The sequence below is a fragment of the Mustela putorius genome, unplaced genomic scaffold (genome assembly GCF_011764305.1).
Source record: "Mustela putorius furo isolate JIRA1106 unplaced genomic scaffold, ASM1176430v1.1 tig00000281_pilon_pilon_pilon, whole genome shotgun sequence".
Classification (NCBI taxonomy): domain Eukaryota; kingdom Metazoa; phylum Chordata; class Mammalia; order Carnivora; family Mustelidae; genus Mustela; species Mustela putorius.
The window spans coordinates 13,465,750-13,479,215 of record NW_025421343.1 but is presented as its reverse complement, the minus strand read 5'-3'; the positions used below and the strand labels follow the sequence as shown (position 1 = coordinate 13,479,215).

At 50.5% G+C, this 13,466-nt stretch overlaps 1 protein-coding gene across 2 annotated transcripts in view; it reads right to left on the bottom strand.

Annotated features, from left to right (window-relative positions):
- Nucleotides 1–13,466, bottom strand: part of TCF7L1 (transcription factor 7 like 1) — a 154,335-nt gene that overhangs the window by 15,803 nt on the left and 125,066 nt on the right. For both annotated transcript variants that reach the window (XM_045079088.1, XM_013051059.2), the window contains exon 4: nt 3,692–3,775. In XM_045079088.1, the coding sequence (XP_044935023.1) occupies nt 3,692–3,775 (84 nt within the window). The remainder of the gene's footprint in view (nt 1–3,691; nt 3,776–13,466) is intronic.

The window sequence follows — 13,466 nt, the reverse complement described above, 5'->3', positions numbered from 1 at the left end:
CAAGAAGCGAGCACCTAGTGAACTGGAATCGAGCACCTAGTGAACTAGAATTGTCTCGAGCTCCTTCTCCCCATTTGCCTCTGATTTACAATTCGTGCAATGATTCTCCATTCTGTCTGCCCCTTAGAATCTCCTGGGGAGCTTAAAAAAAAAAACAAAGATACCAACTGTACCCCAGACCTAGTAAATCGTATCCTTGGCAGAGCAGATGAGAGTCTACGGACTCCTCATCTATTACCTTTGCGATCTGTCCACTTGAACTGACCCCTAAGGCAGGCCCTCACCACCTCTCAGTCAGCGAATTAAACAGTATTTTAATCGCTCTCATCTTCAAAAGAGTAGCAGTGGTGACAGGCAACAGCAGGGAGCTCATGGTCACGGAGGGCTCACCCCGTGGCAGGCGCAATTCTAAAATCCTCACAATGCATTGGCTCATTTGCACACCACTCTTGAGGTCAAGACCTCTTCTGGTTCCCATTTTACAGACAAGCAAACCAAAGCAATGTAAAAAGCAATAACTTGGCTAGAGCTGCACCAACAGGAAAAGGCAGGGCTGGGATTCAAACCCATGGAGTTAACATCCTCCAACACAGAGGCGGTGCTCCCCAGGTGTGTCAGGCTTTGCTCCTACACACACGTGTATCTCAGAATCGGAATGAGATGCTCTGGCGGGAAAACCGAGAATGAAGGTCTTCTCCCAATCTGTAGCACTGCAAGTTAACGTTAAGGTCTCCTCCCATAAATGTTTCTTAAAGCTTTCAAGGCCTGTTTATGCTTTTCTTTTCTTTGTAAGATTTTATTTATTGAGGGGCGCCCGGGTGGTTCATGAAGCGTCTGCCTTTGGCTCAGGTCATGATCCCAGAGCCCCGCATCAGGCTCTCTGCTCAGCGGGGAGTCTGCTTCCCCCTCTCCCTCTCATCCTGCTTGCGTTCCAACCTCTCTTGCTGTGTCTCTCTCTCAAATAAATAAATAAAATAAAATAAAAGATTTTATTTATTGAGAGAGAGATAGAGAGCGTGTGCATAAACAGGGGGAGGAGCAGAGGGAGAGGGAGAGGCAGACTCCCTGCTGAGCAGGGAGGCGGATTGGGTCACTACCTGAGCCATCCAAACACCCCTCTGTTTTGTTTTGTTTTTAAGATTTTAAAGACTCTCTTGGGGCTCAAATTTACAACCCCAAGATCAGGAGTCACATACTCCACTGACTAAGCCAGCTGGGCGCCCCTCTGTTTTTCTATTTTAGAATACACAGTGTGATAATATACACCTTACTAGAAAATGAGCCATTTTGTGACCTACACTGTAGTGTGTCAACTATTCACGCTTCTCCACTCTGACAAAGTGAGGAGCCCCTGCTGCACCCCACACTGAATTAGTGTCCGCAGAGCACGTATCTGCAACGGACAAATCCGTGCATCCATGGTTGTATATATTGTATAATCCATCCATATGTCCATGGATATATTTGCTTGGCTGCTGGAGCTACAGGCATGGACCCCTGTTGAGAGTTTAGGGATTTTGTGTATCTTTATGTCACTCACACGGGAGACCGTAGGTGAGAACAGGTACCTTAATTTATTTAAGGAAAAGAGTCTATAAAGAGAATGGAGGCTTAGAGAGGGCAAAGAACTTTTAGAGTCTCTGGGTCCAGTCTCCTGGAGAGGGGAGAGGAGGAATCCAGGAAGCAGAGGGCTGGAAACACTGACCGATGCCAGTGGCCGAGCTGAGCCAGGCTTCAGGGGACCAGCAGAACGAAGGGGGCGGTGATGGAGGTGGGGGTTTGGCTCTTGTGGGAGAAGCTGGGAGTGAACACCGCCAGTGAAGTATAAAAATGCTCGCAACAGGAAGAGGGCGGGACACAGGGTTTTTATTTTCTTTTTCAGAGGTGGAGGGCTTTGGGCAACAGAAAGGGTGGGAAGCTCAATGGGTACCCGTGCTAATATGAAAGGGAACTCACTTCCTTGAAAAGTAGATGGAGATTTTAGACAATATGCACAGAGACAGTGGGTGGAGGAAAGGAGGGAGGGTCCTGCATGTTAGGGTCCACTGGAGTGGGCTGGGGGAGGCCGCAGGATCGGCGGGGGAGTGAGCAAAGGTTTGAAACTGTTAGACAGAGAGAGAGAGAGCGAGCTGTGCCGGGAGGGGACTAGCCAGGTCTGTGGCAGGGTGGACGTGGGACGCCCTGTACTCCACCATGACTGACCGCTAGGGGGCATCGGGACCTTGCACTTGGCCATCCCAAATAGGTCTCTGGGGGACCAGAGACACCCCCCTGGCCTATTCTTGGGGCTGTTCAGCCTTGGTGAGTGGCCACAGAGCCTCTCAGGGGCAGCCCACACTGGACTGGACTGTTCCCTACAGTCACTGATCTCTCCTGGAGAGGGTGGGAATCACCTCTCCCCACTCACCTCCCCAGTGGATAGCAGTGACCATCACCTGAGAACCACACAAGACATCCTTTATAAACCTCCAAGGTCTCTGCCTCTGTGAGCTGCTCTCACGATTACTGCAAATCATATGGGCTCCATGTATCTTCTTTCTCCTCAACCAGATTTTAAGCTTTTTAATGAAAAAGGGCTGTCAGGGTATTAAAATGTCCTGAATGAGATGAAATGATATGCCTGGAATTTACTTTAAAACAACCCAGTGTAGTAGAAGGAGTATGGGTAAAGGAAACAGGTGAAATTTTCCATAACAATGTTTTATTTTATTTATATATTTTTAAAGATTTTATTTATTTATTTGCCAGAGAGTGAGCAAGGGAGCACAAGCAGAGGGAGGGGCAGAGGGAGAAGCAGACTCCCCACTGAGCAGGGAGCCTGACACAGGACTGGATCCCAGAACCCTGAGATCAGGACCTGAGCTGAACGCAGACGCTTAACCAACTAAGCCACCCAGGTGCCCCACAACAATGTTTTTAAATAAGACCATCTTTTCCTAGGTCTCTTTGTCTGTAAAATGTGTAGGTCATTCCAGTGGGTTTCCTTCTAGCTGCACCCTCTAAGACTCTGAGGCTCACTGTACAGTACGTAACAGCAGTTAGCCTGCAAGGCTGTGTAGGTCTCAAGCCCAGGGATCCTCAAGCTCCCAAGAGGAATCTTGGAATGCAATGTCCCAGGTCCAGCTCTTCTGTAAGTCAGTCCCCTGCCAGCCCCGGGCAGGTGAGACCTGCTCGGACCCCACTGCTCCCCTCTCCCAGGTCCATCCTGATCTTCTACCCCTGGGGCCCGAGCTGCCACAGGGCTTGGCACAAAGACCTCTGTGGCCCTGCTGGGGTTTTCATTTGTATGTGTTTTACTTAATTCTCTCCTATAACATCCTGTACAAGAAAGCCTCTTGGACTGTCGCTGCCTGCACCTGTGAGGACAAGGGGCAGGGCAGCAGGAGCTCCAGTAGGGCGGAAGGATGGCACTACTGCCCAGGTGGAGGGGGCGGCGGAAAGGACCAGGGTCGGGCCGCCACTGCTAACCACACACGATCCTGGGAGGTATGTGCGCGTGTGCTGAGGTGCAAGGCATGGAGGGGCACATAGGTGATGCCATTCCACCCCCGACAGCTCAGCCCTTCCCCCGAGGCACACACACTTGAAGCTACCAGACCCCATCCACTTCGGGACGGCAGAAGGGATGCAATGCCATGGGCTGAGGTGAGGGACAGAATCCCTCCAGTGCTCAAAGGGGAAACAGACTTACCAAGTGTGCTGGGGATGGTGACCTGGTGTCCTTGACCGTGGCGCTGGAGGGGACATCGAGGAGGGGCCATTTCATCTGCAGGTACTGCACAGGGCACAGAAAACACAAGATAGCTGGTGAGATGGGGTCTCACTAGCACCCCCAAGTGAGCAGGGAGGCTCCTGCTGGTTCACTGCACTGGCAGGAGCTCCTGGCTGGTCTGCGTCCAAACGATCATCTCCAGGGACAGCACGCGCTTACAGTCACCACCAACCAACGTGTCCAAAGATCCGATGGCTGAGGGTCAAGTTCTGCTTGCTCTAGTCATGGGACAAGCAGGGCTCATCAAGGGACCAAGGGCTCCCAGATGATCCTGCCTCCTTCATCCCCATGGCTTATAGCACCACACACAAGACTCCCCAAGACACGGCCTCCAGGAGATTCTGGGAGTGAAGGAATAAAAACCATCTGCCGGACACCTGAAGGGTCATGGGTAATAACCATCCAGACTCTATGATGCTGATTTAACATCTAGCGTTTCCTGACCCTGAAAAGATTGCCCAGTACCTTACCCTGTACTAATCCAAACTCAACGGTAAATCCTCTACACACACACACACACACACACACACACACACTTTTTTTTTTTTTTTTTAAACAAAAAGCCTCTCTTCAACCCTGGCCTGGCAGTTTTTGGGGAGGGCCTGGAAAAGGATGAGTGGGGAGGAGGGGAGGGGCCCTGGGGTCCAGAGTCAAATGCTCACGGGTTGAGGGCCTCACTCTGCCAGTGTAGGTTGTGCAACCCTGGACAAGAGTCTTGACAACTCCAAGTCTCGATTTCTTCATTGTAAGGCAAGGCTAGGTCCAGAATTTAACTGGTTGTTAGAAGGCTTAGGGACCATGTCAAGTACAGAACACAATGCTTCCCACGTGGGAGACGTTTGATGAATGGCAGCTATCATTTCCATAAGCAAACCAATAGTCTTCGCTGGGGGCAAAAGCACACATGTTGTCTTAGTGTCAACACTGATATGGTGCTTCTGGGCAGCGGACCAGCTACACAGCCTCTTCACAGAATTCTTGAGGTTACTTTGAAAGCTACACCTCCAGTAAGAAATGCTGGCCCCAGGAAGTTTCACAGAGAGACAGAAATAAGTCTCTGAGTTTTAATTCCTTGCTCTGGTCATTCAATTCCAGGGGGAAAAATAAATCGTGATGTGGCCTTGAGCTATGTGCCCAGGACTGGGAAAGTGGGATGGGTGTGCCCCTCTGCTCATCATCACCCACAAACATGGACTGAGAGGGCAGGGTCTGGGCTTTCAAAACAACATCCATGGGTAAGGATAATAACCCTAAGACACATCTACAGAGGGCCAGTGGGCAGCACTGACAGCAGGTGAATGGGCCACGCAGGCCTGGCTGTGGGAGGCTTGAGAAGTAGGAATAAAAGGGGGGAGTTTAGGGGCCCTAAAAATAAGGCCAGTCTCTACTCCGGGCCCTCTCGTACCTGTCCGTTCCTCCTTCCCCACTGCCATATTGAATAGCATTCTGTCCCTGTGTTCTGCTGACCCTTCCCACCCACACCCATCTCTTTCCCGACCCAGAACCTCCACTTTCTAGGTGAACGAACTGGGATTTCAATGCCTCTAGCAAATTTAAAGGACTGGACAGATACTGGAATCATTAGTTAAAACTCATTTCCTCAGTGAATAACATTTGTGCCATGTGGACAGTTTCCAAAGCTCGCTTGCTTGCTTGCTTGCTTTCTTTCCTTCCTCCCTCCATCTCTCTTCCTTTCTTTCTTAGATTTTATTTGAGAGCGAGAGCACACGTGCACCCATGCAAGGGGGGGGGGGGCTGCTGAGGACACAGGGAGCGGGAGAAGCAGGATCCCTGCTGATCAAGAAGCCCGACGCAAGGCTCGATCCCAAGACCCTGAGATCATGATCTGAGCCAAAGGCAGATGCTGGACCGACTGAGCCACCCAGGTGCCCCCCAAAGCATTCTCACACACATAAATGGGTTTCATCTTCACAAGAACCCTGCTGTTATAAGTAGAGGTGACTGTCCCAAATTTTCAGAGGTGCTAAGGGAGGTATACACAGGGTGAATGACCAGCCCAGCTTTACGAGGGGAGTGGCCGTGGAGCTCCCCGACTTCAAACACCACACTGTTCTCTGCAACACAGGTCCTAACACTTTCCATAACATCACCTTCTTGAAACCCCACCCCTACCCCAGCCTGATTCTTCTCGGTCCCTATCTGTCTCTCACAGGGCTGGCCACCTCAAAGCTGAAAGAATGTTTACGCATCGGTGTTCTCCTGTGGGGATGTTTCCGTAGCAGTCACAACCCGACACCCCAATTGCAAGTGTCACATGCCAAAGAGAAGTGTCCCAAACCCACCCCAACACGGAACGTAGTAGAAGGCTTCCCGAAACCCACCAGCTCTACCAGCATCTGGTTTCCTAGCTGGAGTCCTAAAGACACAGGCTGGGCACTCTTCTTGTTGGCTTAGATCAAACAGGAATCCGCCCGAATCCTCGTTTAGGAGAGAATGCTGACCTTTTGGGCTGGGAGGCAGAGCAGGCTGTGGGAGCTGAGTGCAGGTTTCTCACACAATGCTACAGGCACTGGGGGCGGATTGGTGGGAGTGGTCCTGTGCAGGGCAGGATGTGCGGCAGCTTCTCTGGCCTCTAGGGCGGCAGAACTGTCCCTCAAGGGGAGTCCCTGCTCGACTGGCTGAAGAGCTGGGACCTAATACAGAACCAGGAACAGAACCATCCTTCCTGTGTGTGTGTGTGTGTGTGTGTGTGTGGTGGAGTGTAGGTGTACAGGTGCGCAAGAATTCAGTCTGGGGATAGGGAAATGGAGGAGTGTCCCTTCCCCTATTCTAAACTTTTCTGCCTTTTAAAGTTTTTTTTTTAAAGACCTGGTTAGGTTTGTTTGTTTGTTTATCTTTTTAAAGGTATTTCTTATTTATTTACTTAACAGAGAGAGAGAGAGCTCACAAGTAGGCAGAGAGGCAGGCAGAGGGAAAGGGGAAAGCAGGCTCCCCACTGAGAAGAGAGTCCAGTGAGGGGCTCGATCCCAGGACCCTGAGATCATGACCTGTGAAGGCAGAGGCTTAACCCACCTGAACCACCCAGGTGCCCGCTCTTTAAGATTTTGCAACAAGTGACAGAGGGCAGTGGGGGTGGGGGGAAAACCTATAAAAAGACATCAGAGCCCCCCTAAGAAGTTACTTCGCTATCAAATGCCTCTGGACTGCAATTCTGAAGAAGGAGCACTCAGAAGCGACAGCTGAGCATCCCAGAACCATGGCTCCGGGCGGAAGGGGCCAGCAGTCCCGCTGTGATGCGGAGGTGAGGCTGGTCAGGCCTCACCCAGTGTTTCGTGGCAATAAAACTCTCCCTGGCTGGAGCTTCTCACCCGAAGTCAGCCCTCCCATGACCCCAGGGCCAGCTATTGGTGGGAGCATGTCCTCAGGGCCTGAGACAGGTGTGGCGGAGCCTAGATTCTCTGCATGGTCAGGGCATGTGGGCAAATCGAAGATGCTGGTTTCTCCAAGCCCAGTCTCGGGTCCACCTGCTCACCCCAACTGGCTCCTGACGAGGGTACCCTGCTCAGACTGCACTACGATGAAGCTGGTCCGGCCCCGCCTCCCTGCGGCGGATGCTCTCTAGAGTTCAAAACACGGGAACCTGGGTTGCATCGAGGCAAGCCATGGCCAAGCAACAGCAATGCTTGTCACCCAAGGGGTGTTGTATGCGGGATAAGTACTCTCTTGGGATCCTCAGAAACAGAAAGAAAAAAAACCAGACCCAAATGGTTAGTAGTACCACCTTCGAGTTACACATGCTGCTTGATACACTACTGTATGTCGTGACTGAGACAGAACACAGAGGCAGCTGCCCGCTCTTACTGAATCTGGGAAATTCTTTCTGGACACTGGGGTCCCACAGAAAACACTTGGGTAAACGGTGCTGTTGCGGTTCACGGTTAAGCAGACGAAGGCTGTGGCTTAGAACTTGTCTTGACCTTAATGAAGGAAGGACGGTTCTGTTCCTGGTTTTAATTTGTTTTCACTCCAACAGTTGTTCAACTGTCTCCAATCTACCAAAAACGGTCGTGTGGTTTCTTTTCTTTGCCTCGGTTGTGGTACGGATACACGGGGACAGATTCTTCTTACACGAAAGCACCCTTGCATTCCCCAGGTAAACCCTATTCGGTCACGGTGGCTTGTTCATTCTTGCACTGCACTGTGGAATGCTAACCACGGGTGTCTTAAGATTTTTACTTCTGCATGCCTAAGAGTGAGCAGAAGTTTTCTTTTTTGTGCTATCTCCATCAAGCATTGCGGTCGGTGTTACTTTGGCTTCATGATTTGTCAAGGGGGCTGCACCTCTTTATCTTTGTGCTCTGGTTCCCTTTCTGCTTCTTGCCCCCTCCTCAGTGCTGCTTCTTGGCCGGGCTATTTCCATTCCACTCGGGCCCAGGGAAGGGCCCCTCTGGAGGGCGCTCTCCCTGGACAGCCAGAACCCCCTTTCCTGCAGGGAGGCTGAGATCGGTCCTACAGGATCCCTGCTTAGCTTGAAGACTGTGCAGCAGATTAATTGCAGCTGTGCCCTGGAATTTCCCCCACATACAAATCTTCATGATGTAAAACAGCTGGGAGGAAATCCCAGCATGCCCTGGACAGAGGCAGAACTGCCAATGAGCTACGGAGATTAACCCTCTACCTCCCAGAGGCAGCGATCCCCCCCACCCCCCACCCCCCAATCTGCCCGGTCCCAAGCTTGCTGTGGTGCAGACAGGACTCTACAGGACTCTGGGTAACGCCCACATTCTCCCCATTCACACGTTCTCACAGAAAACCCTTTAGGCAGGGCCCGGGCAAGAAAGGAAGCAAAGCTTCATGTTACAGAATCAACAGTAGGGCTCCCAGAAGGCGTGCGTGCGCTACATTTGGAAGCAAGGACACTGGTCATCACCAAAGGCTTCCCAGGTGAGAACACCCCACCCCTCAGAATTCCGTTCACTTCTTGATGATGGCGACAGGCCTGCGGCAGAAAGAAGGGCCTCCCCTCTAGCTTTCCCCTCTCACGGTTTCTGTGCTCCAACAGCAGAGGTCTCCCAGTTTAGAAGACCAGTCTTTCCTGCCTCTCCAGCCCCCAGTGATAAACAGACCCGCTGGGACCCCAACGCCAGGCCCCCTGAATAAAGAGGAGGACTTTTGCAGACCTCTCTTAGGAAACTGTACGGGGTGTGTGGCCACGTAGGAAAACAGGCCCACAGGCAGACACACAGCTGTCCACCACACAGTAACAAGGACATAGTGCAAAGTGCGTTCTTTTAACACGAAGAATCGTATTATAAATAAAAAAAACGCGAACCAACAATCAGTTTCTCTTTACTCTCCATTCTGCCACAGCTGGGCATATAATCATTCCTCACCAGGACTACTGCAATGGCTCCCCAAATTCTGTAAGAGTTCAGCTTCTAAAAACGAACTCATCAGGGGGCACCTGGCTGGCTCAGTCAGTGGAGCCCGTGATCCTTCATCGCAGGGTCGTGAGCCTGTGTCCCACTTTGGGCATGGAACAAAACACTGAAATAAAACCCAATTAATTCAACAGACTTAAAATCCTTTCCTGGTTGGCTGGTGGGGTCAAGGGATAGAGCCCCCAGATTCCCCAGCAATCCGGGGCCAACCTATCCTCTTCCAGCTTCAACCCTCATGGCTCCCCTACCCCTCAACACTAACTGCGCTCAGGTTCCTACTAAACTCTCTGCCATCTGCTCGGCTGCTCCCCAACAAGATCCTTTACTCGCAGGGAACTCTAAACCCTTCTTCAAAACCCTGTCCCAAGGTCACCTTCCCAGCTCCCCACACAGAGCACTGGTAAAGCACTCTCACCTCTGTGCCTCAGCTGTGCTTGGTGTTCCCATGACATTCTTCATGCTGTGTTGTTGTTATCCATTTGCAAATTCTGTCTATCTTTTGGACCATAAGCTCCTCCAGGGTCACGTTCACATCCCCAGTTTCTTGCCCAGAAGCCAGCATTCATGATGCATGCAGACCTTGTCCCATCTTCAGCTTAAGCCCTTATCGACCTCCTAAGCCTAGGTTCCGTGTCTGTAGCACTGGGTTGCCCAGTCTCCTTCTGAATCCTTTAGAGACGTGGAACGCACATAACGGAGCTCCCACGTTAATTAGCCTCGTATTGCCAAGAATTTGGAAATGCAGCTTAGAGGCTGTGACACCCAACCCTGCCAGCGTCTGGAGGCCTGTTTAAGATCCTCTATCTTCTGTCAAAATGGACATAAGCTGATCTAAATTTGGTGAAAGTCTACCAACATTGAGCAATGGGCTCATTAGTGCGGAGACAGAAACGCTCTCCCAACTAAGAACAAATGTTTCGTTTCAGGAAATCACTGAAGATATAAAGTGAAAGCATTTAGAACCGGTTTCCAAACATGATGGATTAAACATAGTTCCAAGAGCAGAAGGATAAAAAGCAAAGTATACTTTCACTCCCCGACCCCCCCCCCTTTTTTTTTCCCTCTAAAGAGGAGCAGCTTCTCCATTTGCTTCGGTTTCTGGCTGACACGATATCCCCAACACAGTCACCCTCTCTGTTTCGCTCATGTGTAGAAGGCGGGGTTCCTTCTTAAGGTTTTGCTAATAGGTTGTTAGAAATAAATCCAAAATATCTTCAAACAAGCTACTTTTTCATGTAGTAAGACACATAATTTTCCTTGGAAAAGTTATTTAGAACCACATTTCTGCAGTGTTTTAAACCAACAAAACAACTTTTTTTCTCTGAAGCACCTGTCACAGCATTTGGGTCAGCAAGTATTTCTGGAGCCCCTCCTGTGCACTGGCAGCGAAGGGGCTCTAAAAATATTTCATGACTGAAGAGTAAACTAAAAAATAAGAGTGGGTTGGTTATGGGTTCCCATAAACACCTATTCCCTGCCCATTCCCTCAAATAACTCCCTTCTTTCCTGGATGGCCTTGAACTATTCTCTTCCTTTTCCAATTCGGAGAATCTGGCAATTCCGCATACAGACTTGACCAAAGGTGTTTTTTGTTTTTTTTTTTTTAATTGGCTCCCCTCACAGAGGCCAGTTTCCAGTGGTAGAAGGATACAGTGTGAGAAGCGGGAGACCAGGATTCCACGCTTGTTCTAATATCTCTGGAACTCGATCATGTCACCTTTATTTAAGACGTACTTATTTTTTTAGAGAGAGAGAGAAAGAGACAGCACAGAGGGCAGAGAGAGAGAATCCTCCAGCTGACTCCCTGGAACCCGACACAAGGCTCGATCCCATGACCTGAGCCCAAACCAAGAGTTGGATGCCCCCACAGACTGAGCCACCCAGGTGCCCCTTGACCACTTCACCTTTTTTTTTTTTTTTTTTAAAGATTTTATTTACTTATTTGACAGAGAGAGATCACAAGCAGGCAGAGAGGCAGGCAGAGAGAGAGGAGGAAGCAGGCTCGCTGCTGAGCAGAGAGCCCGATATGGGGCTTGATCCCAGCACCCTGAGATCATGACTGAGCCAATGGCAGAGGCTTTAACCCACTGAGCCACCCAGGCGCCTGACCATTTCACCTTTAAAATGGGGTTATTTTAGGTCAACCAGAAAAAGACAATATCACATGATCTCTCTGATATGAGGAATTTGAGAGGTAGAATGGGAGGTTGTGGGGGGCAGGGAGGGAAAAAAATGAAACAAGATGGGACCGGGGAGGGAGACAAGCCATAAGACACTCTAGATCTCAGGAAACAAACTGAGGGTTGTTGGGGGTGTGGAGGGTAGGGATAAGGCAGTTGGGTGACAGACACTGGGGAGGGTATGTGCTATGATGGGTGCTATGAATTGTGGAAGACTGATGATTCACAGACCTGTACCCCTGAAGCAAATCATACATTATGTGTTAAAAAAATTTTTTTAAAAATATGGAGGCATTTTGCTTCAGTGGCTGAAGGCAGGGACCTGGACCAGATGGCCTCCCATGGAAGAAAAAAGTGAAATGTCTTTCTAAACCACCATGGGTTCCTGGGAGAGGAGACGCATGGAGGTAACTCAATAAACAGATTCAGGAGGCTTTGCAGGTCCCTGTTCATAAGCGGTGGACACTGGGAAGCTACCTCCCCTTTCAGAACCTCTGGTTTCCCACCTGTAACATGGGGATCAAAGCACCAACCACCCGGGAGAATTCTGTTACTGCACGTAGCAGCCATGAGGGAAAGGACCAAGCAAAATGCTGAGCGCATGCCGAGCTCTTAGGAAATACGTGTGTGGTCATTAAGATTGAAAGTCACTGTTGCTCAACGAGCCTCTCACTGACACTTTACCCAGGGCCAGAGGACAGCCAATTCACAGGGTCTGACCACTCGCTGGTCTCTGGGTGCTCTTGCAGAGAGACCCTGCTCAGGGGTGAGAGCTAGTCAATGTGTGGCAAGCGGCTCTCTGAGCAAACATCAGAACCCGCTTTGTAGCCTTTGCTGGTGTCCGCAGAGCAAATACTCCCACCAGGGCTAATGTCAGGCTACCAGGGTGAGTCCCCACTGGCAGGGTTGGGAAGAGAGGCTAAGGACAGGCTGGTGGCAGCTGGCTCTGGCCTCAGATGTCTGGAAGACTGATACATGGGATCCTGGGTTGAAGCAGACCCGAGGCCTTGGCGCAGCATCGGATGCTCTGGCCAGGCATATTCCTCTGGCAGCTGCTGGCTCCTCCTATCTATCTATCTATCTATCTATCTATTTATTTATTTATTTTATTTATTTATTTATTTATTTGACACAGAGGAAGAGAGAAAGAGATCACAAGTACACAGGGAGGCAGAGGGAGAAGCAGGCTCCCCACTGGGCAGGGAGCCCCATGAGGGGCCTGATCCCAGGACCCTGAGATCATGACCTGAGCCAAAGGCAGATGCTTAACTGACTAAACCACTCAGATGCCCCTGCCTGCTCCTTTTAAAAGGAGCAAGGAAATTCTGCCCCCAGAGCACTGGACGTTCAAAAGAAGTCAAACTGCATTTGGGTCCTAATTTCTGAAATCTAGAACTACAAGTCTTGTCCATCTAGGCAGCCTCTCACATTGTCTGTGATCTTGGGGTCTGCCAGGCCCAGGTTGTTTCCGTGCTCACTACCTAGCATATATGGTGATAAACACACCGTTCAGAGCAGAGCAGCTTCTTGGTAGCAAGTGGCCTTAGAGGTCTAGCCCTCCTTCCCCGCAGCTGAACTCTGCCGGGAACCTCCCTCCCTCCTGCCTTGGGCCTCATCATGGCTATGGCGGCCTATGTAGGCAGCACCACCCTCGCTTCGGGTAAGATAATCTGTCCTGGCCCTCCACTCAGACTTGGCCAGAGGAGCCTCTGCCCTGTGCAGCTTTGTGCCCTGTTCTCCAGCCTGCATGTCTGTGCCCCCATCTCGATCACCCAGCCACAAAGCAGAGCTGAGTCATTCTGGGGAACGGCTCCATGGTGTCCATCACACAGAAATGCCATATTCTACAAACAGTCCCTACGCACAGATGTGTAAGTGCTTCCCAATCTTCGCTGCAGTCCATGTCCCCAAACGCTCATTATGCTCATGCAGGAACACAGCTGTAAGATACTTTCCCAGCTGGGAGCGGAACTGCTAGGTCAAAGGTACGTACATTAAGGTTTTGAGAAGTATTATCAAATTTCTCAGTCTAGACCGCTACCAGGAACATATGAGAGAGCTTTCAGCCTTGCCCACAATGTCATCAAACATACCGATCTTTGCTAAACTGAC